We start from the raw sequence: 10,000 nt of genomic DNA, 5'->3' as shown, positions 1-10,000 counted from the left end.
ACCCAGACAGTAAAGCGTTACAGTAGTCTAATCTAGAAGTAACAAAAGCATGAACCAGTTTTTCTGCATCCTGTAACGACATCATATTTCTAATCTTAGCAATATTTCTAAGGTGAAAGAAGGCGATTCTGGTGATATTATTCACGTGAGACTCAAAGGAAAGACTCGGGTCAATAATCACACCAAGGTCTTTGACAGCCGTACATGCTGAAACAGAAACACCATCCAGAGATGCTACGTAATCGGAAAGTTTACTTCTAGCTGCATGTGGTCCTAGTAAAAGTACTTCTGTCTTATCTGAGTTGAGCAGAAGAAAGTTATTAAGCATCCACTGTCTAATGTCCTTTACACACTTCTCAACATTGTTAAGCTGATCTCTCTCATCTGGCTTTGCTGAAATATACAGCTGTGTGTCATCAGCAGAGCAATGGAAGCGAATCCCATGTTTATGAATAATTTCACCAAGAGGCAGCATATATAAAGAGAAAAGCAGTGGGCCTAAGACAGATCCTTGAGGAACACCAAACTTTACCTCATAGAGCGTGGAGAACTCACCATTTACATCCACAAACTGATAGCGATCAGTCAAATAAGACCTGAGCCAAGAGAGCTGTTCCTTTATTCCTACAACATTCTCAAGTCTAGCAAGCAGTATAGTGTGATCAATGGTGTCAAAAGCTGCACTAAGGTCGAGCAAAACAAGTAAGGAGACAAAACCCTGATCAGAGGCCAATAACAGGTCATTTACCACCTTAACTAGCGCCGTCTCTGTGCTATGATGAGGCCGAAATCCTGACTGATACATTTCAAAATGTTATTCATAAGCAGATGTGAGCATAACTGCTGTGCTACAACCTTTTCTAAAATTTTGGATATAAAGGGGAGATTTGATATCGGTCTGTAGTTGGACAACTGACATGGGTCAAGGTCAGGTTTCTTAATAAGGGGGTGGATAACTGCCAGTTTGAAGGATTTCGGTACATAACCAGTGCTAATGGAAGAGTTAATTATTTTTAAAACAGGTTTGATTACCTCTGGAGCTATCTGTTTAAAGAAACTAGTAGGCAAGGGATCGAGAATACAGGTTGATGATTTTGATGAGGAGATTAATGAAATTAAGTCACTCTCATGAATAGTAGTGAAGCTTTGTAATTGATTGTCTGCTATAATGACACTGCTGTCTACAGGGTTACTTGTAAAATAATTTGGATTTATATTAACCGCCTGGATTTCTTGCCTGATGTTTTCAATTTTATTATTAAAAAAGTTCATGAAATCATTACTACCTATTGATGGTGTGCATGTTAGCGCAGTGCTTTTATTCCCTGTTAATTTTGCTACCGTGCTGAATAAAAATCTAGGATTATGCTTGTTATGTTGTTAATAGAGAGTAATAAAGTGTAATAGAGAGTAATAGTGTGTAATAGAGTAATAAAGTGTAATAGAGGTAATAAAGTGTAATAGAGGTAATAGTGTGTAATAGAGTAATAGTGTGTAATAGAGAGTAATAAAGTGTAATAGAGGTAATAGTGTGTAATAGAGTAATAAAGTGTAATAGAGAGTAATAGAGTGTAATAGAGTGTAATAGTGTGTAATAGAGAGTAATAACGTGTAATAGAGAGTAATAGAGTGTAATAGAGAGTAATAGAGTGTAATAGAGAGTAATAAAGTGTAATAGAGAGTAATAAAGTGTAATAGAGAGTAATAGTGTGTAATAGAGAGTAATAAAGTGTAATAGAGAGTAATAGTGTGTAATAGAGAGTAATAAAGTGTAATAGAGAGTAATAGAGTGTAATAGAGTGTAATAGTGTGTAATAGAGAGTAATAACGTGTAATAGAGAGTAATAGAGTGTAATAGAGAGTAATAAGTGTAATAGAGTAATAAAGTGTAATAGAGAGTAATAGAGTGTAATAGAGTAATAGTGTGTAATAGAGTAATAAAGTGTAATAGAGTAATAGAGTGTAATAGAGAGTAATAGAGTGTAATAGAGAGTAATAGTGTGTAATAGAGAGTAATAAAGTGTAATAGAGAGTAATAGAGTGTAATAGAGAGTAATAGAGTGTAATAGAGAGTAATAGAGTGTAATAGTGTGTAATAGAGAGTAATAGAGTAATAGTGTGTAATAGAGAGTAATAGTGTGTAATAGAGAGTAATAGTGTGTAATAGAGTGTAATAGAGTGTAATAGAGTAATAGTGTAATAGAGTGTAATAGTGTGTAATAGAGTAATAAAGTGTAATAGAGTAATAGAGTGTAATAGTGTGTAATAGAGTAATAGTGTAATAGAGTAATAGTGTGTAATAGAGAGTAATAGTGTGTAATAGAGAGTAATAAAGTGTAATAGAGAGTAATAGAGTATAATAAAGAGTAATAGTGTGTAATAGAGTAATAGTGTGTAATAGAGAGTAATAGAGAGTAATAGAGTGTAATAGAGAGTAATAAAGTGTAATAGAGAGTAATAGAGTGTAATAGAGAGTAATAGTGTAATAGAGAGTAATAAAGTGTAATAGAGTAATAGAGTGTAATAGAGAGTAATAGTGTGTAATAGAGAGTAATAGAGTGTAATAGAGTAATAGTGTAATAGAGAGTAATAGTGTGTAATAGAGAGTAATAAAGTGTAATAGAGAGTAATAGAGTGTAATAGAGTGTAATAGTGTGTAATAGAGAGTAATAACGTGTAATAGAGAGTAATAGAGTGTAATAGAGTAATAGAGTGTAATAGAGTAATAAAGTGTAATAGAGAGTAATAAAGTGTAATAGAGAGTAATAGTGTGTAATAGAGAGTAATAAAGTGTAATAGAGTAATAGTGTGTAATAGAGAGTAATAAAGTGTAATAGAGAGTAATAGAGTGTAATAGAGTGTAATAGTGTGTAATAGAGTAATAACGTGTAATAGAGAGTAATAGAGTATAATAAAGAGTAATAGAGTGTAATAGAGTAATAAAGTGTAATAGAGTAATAGAGTGTAATAGAGTAATAGTGTAATAGAGAGTAATAGTGTAATAGAGAGTAATAGAGTGTAATAGAGAGTAATAGAGTGTAATAGAGTAATAGTGTGTAATAGAGAGTAATAAAGTGTAATAGAGAGTAATAGAGTGTAATAGAGAGTAATAGTGTAATAGAGAGTAATAGAGTGTAATAGTGTGTAATAGAGAGTAATAGTGTGTAATGAGAGTAATAGTGTGTAATAGAGTAATAGTGTGTAATAGAGTAATAAAGTGTAATAGAGAGTAATAGAGTGTAATAGTGTAATAGAGAGTAATAAAGTGTAATAGAGAGTAATAGTGTAATAGTGTAATAGAGAGTAATAAAGTGTAATAGAGAGTAATAGAGTGTAATAGAGTAATAGTGTGTAATAGAGAGTAATAGTGTGTAATAGAGAGTAATAAAGTGTAATAGAGTAATAGAGTATAATAAAGAGTAATAGTGTGTAATAGAGAGTAATAGTGTAATAGAGAGTAATAGAGAGTAATAGTGTGTAATAGAGAGTAATAAAGTGTAATAGAGAGTAATAGAGTGTAATAGAGTAATAGTGTGTAATAGAGAGTAATAAAGTGTAATAGAGAGTAATAGAGTGTAATAGAGAGTAATAAGTGTAATAGAGTGTAATAGTGTGTAATAGAGAGTAATAGTGTAATAGAGAGTAATAAAGTGTAATAGAGAGTAATAGAGTCTAACAGAGTGTATGTGGCATTGGTTTTGTTTTTGTTGGCTTGTTTTGACTGTTTGGGATATTTCATGAAATCATTTTGGATTTTTGCAGACAACAGTCTCTAGTCTTTATAGTTTACACTGAATAAAGCAAAAGAAAACAAAAAAACTTTCCAGTGAGCTGCAGTTCTGTGGGTGGAGTGAAAGAGGAAACGGTGAAGCTACTCATCTCTACAGTCATGCTAATCAGAAAAGCAGAACACAGTGTACAGCAGGCCAAACCGTGAGACAGACCACCACATCATGTCACAGTGGACGCAGTATCACCCATTCTGACCTGCTGCACAGGAACATGTTTAGGACATTTGCTTTGATTTAAAATAGTTTTGTGAGAATTAAGGAAATAAACAATGTGAAATGACTTTGGCCTCGTTTCACACATGTAGGCGTTAAATGCAGGATTTTACATTCCTCTCTTATCTGGAGTCACTCTCAAACACCCTCACACTCCCTCACACCCTTACACACACACACACACACACACACACACACACACACTCACACACACACACACACACTCACACACTCTTACACACACACACACTCTCTCACACACACACTCACACACACACACACACTCTCACACACCTCACACTCTCTCACACACACACACACACACACACACACACACACACACACACACACACACACAAACTCTCACACACAAACTCTCACACATTCACACACCACCACACACTCTCAAACACCCTCACACTCCCTCACACCTTACACACCCACACACACCCACACACTCTCACACACACACTCACACACTCACACACTCACACACACACACACACACACTCTCCATAAAAGTGGGTTCATGTTAGGGGTTATGTTTTCAGGAAGCATGCACCATTTAGAGGCACTTGCTGAAAATGAAACAATAAAGAGCATGTTTAAGCTTCAGTTGATTTTGCACACACACCCTTCCTGTTTTGGTGTCACTCACTTCACCTTTGCTCTTTATTTCACCACATTGTTCTCAACTTCTTCATCCCATGACTGCTTTTATCACCATAAACACATGATCCCAGTAGCAGGGCTGTGTGTGTGTGTGTGTGTGTGTGTGTGTGTGTGTGTGTGTGTGTGTGTGTGTGTGTGTGCGTGTGTTATCAGTTCATTAAGTGTAGGATAGTGTGTATGTGTGTATTAGAGTCTACATAAGTAAAAGGGGAAAGCAGTGTCTTAGGGTTAGGTGTCAGGGGGAAACCCAGCAGGACTCAAGCCTCGTTCCTTCCCAGTCACACTCAAAACAGGAAGCAGCACTGCTCTTAAACAATAGGCTGAGAAAACACGGTACACTGGAGAAGCCATTATGAGACGTTCAGAAAAGAGACAGAGAGAAAAGCAGACGAGAAGTACAGGTTTAAGCACATGCATGGATAGAAGTGAGAGATCAGTACTGTATGTCCACTGTTTCTTTCTCCTTTTTTATTATGACAATGTTTTTTTGTAAGTCAATATGCTTTCTGTGGGCTGAACTTGAGACCTGCTGGTTTTTACCCTTATATTGGCATTAGAAGAAAACAGACTGAATGTTTACCAGCGGTGTATTCTGTAGATGCTGAAATAGCAGTTTCTGTGCTTATAGACAGTAAGAAAGACAGACGAATGAAGTAATGCTTCCTCTCTCTTCTTCAGCCTGCAACGTTACCATCCACAACCGCTGCAGAGATTCGCTGCCCAACTGTGTCAAAATGAAACAACGGGTAAGAGATGCAGTGTTCTAACATGGCTGTGTATATCTACTACACACAGTCCCTGGTTACTTTTATTACTTTTTATTCTTGTGTGAATTAATTGTTGCTAATTGTAGGTGAATTAAAGTTTTATTTTCACAATAAATAAAACAATACTACAGAAATTGAGCTCTGGATAGAACAATATCACAGAACAATACAGTTAATAATATATTTGAGTTTTATATGTTATTTTTGTAACAGCACTAATACACTCTCAGTCCAGGGCACTGAAAATAAAACTGCAGTCTGCTCTTTAATAACGTATATAAAATGATTTCCTGCAGCAGCAGAAGCTGGCGCTGATGCGAAACAGCGCGTCCTACGGTGGAACAGTGACACTGAGGAACAAGAGTAAGTCTGATCCTTTTCATATAAACACAGCAGAATGCACAAGAGTAGAGAAATACACAACAGAAGAGTGGAGAAATTACACAGGGCAATAATTAAAAGACATTACACACTAACTAGACAAGTCCATTGTACAATATCTAATGTTATATGGCATATGTTTAGAGGTACAGAGCAGGTGGAGAATAAAGTAACACCATGATGGTAGTTAGAAATGTCCTATAGCAGTGAAACAGCTTTGCCCCTGAGGGTATAATAAAGTCCAGGAGATAAGGAGCAGTGTAAGGTGATGTGTGTGTTGTGTTTTGATTAGTCATGGTGGGTGTTGGTGTCTTAGCAGTGTGTTGAGTAATCTGTTCAATGTATTTGATCCTTTTAGCACATTTAAAAGAGCGTCCAAGCTCCGCCATATACCCCTCCGAAAGTCTGCGCCAATCGCTGCTCGGGTCGCGTCGTGGACGTTCTTCTCTCCTGCTGTCCAAAAGTGTCTCCACTAATAACATTGCAGGGTGAGTCCTTCAACCCAACCTCAACCCCCTACTTCCTAGGAGATCTTTACACCGTGTTGTATGTTTCATGAGGTCGTTTGTGTGGGTTGCATACCAAACCTACATGGCTGCATCACCTCATTTTAATTTCAATGTGAACTTTTGTATATCTGCAAGTTTTTTTGACATTTTTACTGTGTGAACGATCACGTGTAGCTTTTGTGTTCCACATTTTTACATTTTTATTTTTTGTATTACATCTTTTTTCTGTAGCTTTATATTGTATCGTCATTGTTGTTAGCATTTGTTCCTTTGTGCCTGCAACTCATTTTATTTACTTATTTTTGTTGTTGTCGGTTGTTTGGTACATGCATATTTGGGGTGCATGTGTGTGCAATCGTGTGTGTGTATGCATGCACTCGGCGTGTGTAGGACACTGAGTGATGACTCTCCCTTGGGGCTGCGCAGGATCTTGTCTCAATCCACAGACTCGCTAAACTTCAGGAGCAGAACCATGTCTATGGAATCACTCAACGATGAGGGTATTTACACACACACACACACACACACACACACACACACACACACACACACACACACAATAGGCAGCTAGCTTAAACTGGATTTTAAAAGCTCATTCCTAATTTAGAATGCAATTCATTTGGTGTGCACAATTGTTAATACATCAGATCAAACATTTAATATTTAAATGAGAATACAGCTTCTTCTGTTTCTGTAGGAGAGGTGTACTATGCATCAGTGCTGGAGGAGCTGGAGATCGAGGGGCGTGACTTTGAGGCAGACTCTTGGAGCATGGTGGTTGACTCCGCCTACCTACAGACTCACCGCAAAGATATCATTAAGAGGCAGGATGTGATATACGGTGAGAGAGAGAGAGAGAGAGAGAGAGAGGACCAGTGGATAATAAAATTGCCATTCTATTCAATTCAATTCATGTTTATTTGTATAGCGCGTTTAACAATGAACATTGTCTCAAAGCAGCTTTACACAGATAATGATAAGAGATAAGATAAGATAAACCTTTATTCGTCCCACAGTGGGGAAATTTCTATGTTACAGCAGCAAGACAAAGAAATAAAAATAGATAAAAATAGATGCAAATATATAAAAAAGAATATACAAAAAAATAAAAACAGAGAAATAAAAACAAATAATAATAATAATAATAATACGCGTTTCAAGTAATATTTCAAGGTGGTATTGCACGTAATTGCGGCTAATTTTGCACATAATATTGCACATGATTCATGTAATATTGCACACAGATAATGTTATTGCACAGCTTAAAAAGTAATAACAGTGTTGTATTTTGGTGACTGGTTTTACTGGGAACAGCTTTGGTTGTAAAGTCTAATAGCAGCAGGGAGAAAAGACCTTCTGTAACGCTCCTTCAGACACTTAGTATGTATCAGTCTGTCACTAAAAGAGCTGCTCAGCGATGTAACGGTTACATACAGGGGGTGAGAGGCGTTCTGCAGCAATGATGATAGTTTTGCTACCATCCTCCTTTCTCCCACCTCCTGTACAGTGTCCAGGGGAATCCACAGGACTGAGCTGGCCTTCCTGATCAAAATGTGGTAATTAAACGTAACTATGTTCTTTGTAAGTATGTTTGTCCCTGATGAGCAACTGTGGCAAGGAAAAACTCCCCGAGATGGCATAAGGAAGAAACCTCGAGAGGAACCAGACTCAAGAGGGAACCCATCCTCCAAATGTCCATTTAAAGCAGATATACAATGTTGCGGGGTACAGTGATAATGATCAGAGGCAAACTGTATTCCTGAGTCAGTGCAGCAGACTGTTGACATTAACTACAGTCCAATCCGGAATTACATGGAACCACCCAAGGTGTTGATGAGATACCATCCCAAGCTGCACAGAAGTGTAAAGATCCACGGAGGGGAGAGGGGCAGAAACAGTGGTCACTGGAGCCTCAGGAGCATGTTTAACTAGAGAGAGAGAGAGAGAGAGAGAGAGAGAGAGAGAGAGAGAGGGTGACGGGAAGAGAAGGATATGGATTATTAAGTGTCCCTATTGGTGTATGAAAGTTAAATTTCACTGTGCAGTTTGGACTCCGGCAAGACTCGCTATGGCAGCATAACTAAAAGGAGAACCAGAAGGTAACACAGACATGAGGGATCTCTGGGATAAGAGGCGACCCACCACACCACCGTCAACAAACCTGAGTGAATGTGTGAATGTGAGGGGCGACAGCATACAAATATACCAGTTCACCAAACACTCTATATCCATGCTCCCTCCAGATCTGAGCCTTTACCTAAGAAAAATCTACTGATAAAAGGCTTGACTAAATAAATAAGTTTTCAACCTCGACTTGAACACTGAGACTGTGTCTGAGTCCCGAACACTGATTGGAAGGCTGTTCCATAACTGTGGGGCTTTATAAGAGAAAGATCTGCCCCCTGCTGTAGTCTTCATTATTTGAGGAACCAACAGATAGCCAGCACCTTTTGATCTAAGTAGGCGTGGAGGATCATACTGGTACAGAAGTTCACTCAGATACTGTGGTGCGAGACCGTTAAGTGCTTTATCGTCAGTAGTAATATTTTATAATCAATGCGAGATTTGATTGGGAGCAGTGTAGACTGATTAAAACAGGGGTGATGTGGTCATATTTCCTAGATCTAGTGAGGACTCTTGCTGCTGCATTCTGAACTAACTGAAGCTTATTTATGCACTTACTCGCACACCCAGACAGTAAAGCGTTACAGTAGTCTAATCTAGAAGTAACAAAAGCATGAACTAGTTTTTCTGCATCCTGCAACGACATCATATTTCTAATTTTAGCAATATTTCTAAGGTGAAAGAAGGCGATCCTGGTGATATTATTCACGTGAGACTCAAAGGAAAGACTCGGGTCAATAATCACACCAAGGTCTTTGACAGCCGTACATGCTGAAACAGAAACACCATCTAGAGATGCTACAGAATCAGAAGGTTTACTTCTAGCTGCATGTGGTCCTAGTAAAAGTACTTCTGTCTTATCTGAGTTGAGCAGAAGAAAGTTATTAAGCATCCACTGTCTAATGTCCTTTACACACTTCTCAACATTGTTAAGCTGATCTCTCTCATCTGGCTTTGCTGAAATATACAGCTGTGTGTCATCAGCATAGCAATGGAAGCGAATCCCATGTTTATGAATGATTTCACCAAGAGGCAGCATATATAAAGAGAAAAGCAGTGGGCCCAAGACAGATCCTTGAGGAACACCAAACTTTACCTCATAAAGTGTGGAGAACTCACCATTTACATCCACAAACTGATAGCGATCAGTCAAATAAGACCTGAGCCAAGAGAGAGCTGTTCCCTTTATTCCAACAACGTTCTCAAGTCTAGCAAGTAGTATAGTGTGATCAATGGTGTCAAAAGCTGCACTAAGGTCGAGCAAAACAAGTAAGGAGACAAAACCCTGATCAGAGGCCAATAACAGGTCATTTACCACCTTAACTAGCGCCGTCTCTGTGCTATGATGAGGCCGAAATCCTGACTGATACATTTCATAAATGTTCTTCCTCAGTAGATGTGAGCAGAACTGCTGTGCTACAACCTTTTCTAAAATTTTGGATATAAAGGGGAGATTTGATATTGGTCTGTAGTTGGACAACTGACATGGGTCAAGGTCAGGTTTCTTAATAAGGGGGTGGATAACTGCCAGTTTGAAGGATTT

At 37.9% G+C, this 10,000-nt stretch overlaps 1 protein-coding gene across 12 annotated transcripts in view; it reads left to right on the top strand.

Moving 5' to 3' along the window:
• The window catches only part of arhgef1a (Rho guanine nucleotide exchange factor (GEF) 1a), a 62,816-nt gene that overhangs the window by 38,232 nt on the left and 14,584 nt on the right, over window positions 1-10,000 (top strand). For 8 of the 12 annotated variants that reach the window (XM_046843959.1, XM_046843957.1, XM_046843955.1 and 5 more), the window contains 5 exons: window positions 5,355-5,422; window positions 5,740-5,806; window positions 6,183-6,312; window positions 6,724-6,833; window positions 7,031-7,174. In XM_046843959.1, coding sequence (XP_046699915.1) covers window positions 5,355-5,422; window positions 5,740-5,806; window positions 6,183-6,312; window positions 6,724-6,833; window positions 7,031-7,174 — 519 coding nt within the window. Of the gene's footprint in view, window positions 1-4,981; window positions 5,118-5,354; window positions 5,423-5,739; window positions 5,807-6,182; window positions 6,313-6,723; window positions 6,834-7,030; window positions 7,175-10,000 lie in introns of those variants that run through there. The other 4 variants (XM_046843963.1, XM_046843962.1, XM_046843952.1 and 1 more) reach the window with 4 other exon arrangements.

The sequence above is a fragment of the Silurus meridionalis genome, chromosome 29 (genome assembly GCF_014805685.1).
Source record: "Silurus meridionalis isolate SWU-2019-XX chromosome 29, ASM1480568v1, whole genome shotgun sequence".
In the NCBI taxonomy this organism is placed as follows: domain Eukaryota; kingdom Metazoa; phylum Chordata; class Actinopteri; order Siluriformes; family Siluridae; genus Silurus; species Silurus meridionalis.
Note: the sequence above shows the minus strand (reverse complement) of the source record. Positions and strands in the feature narration are given on the sequence as shown.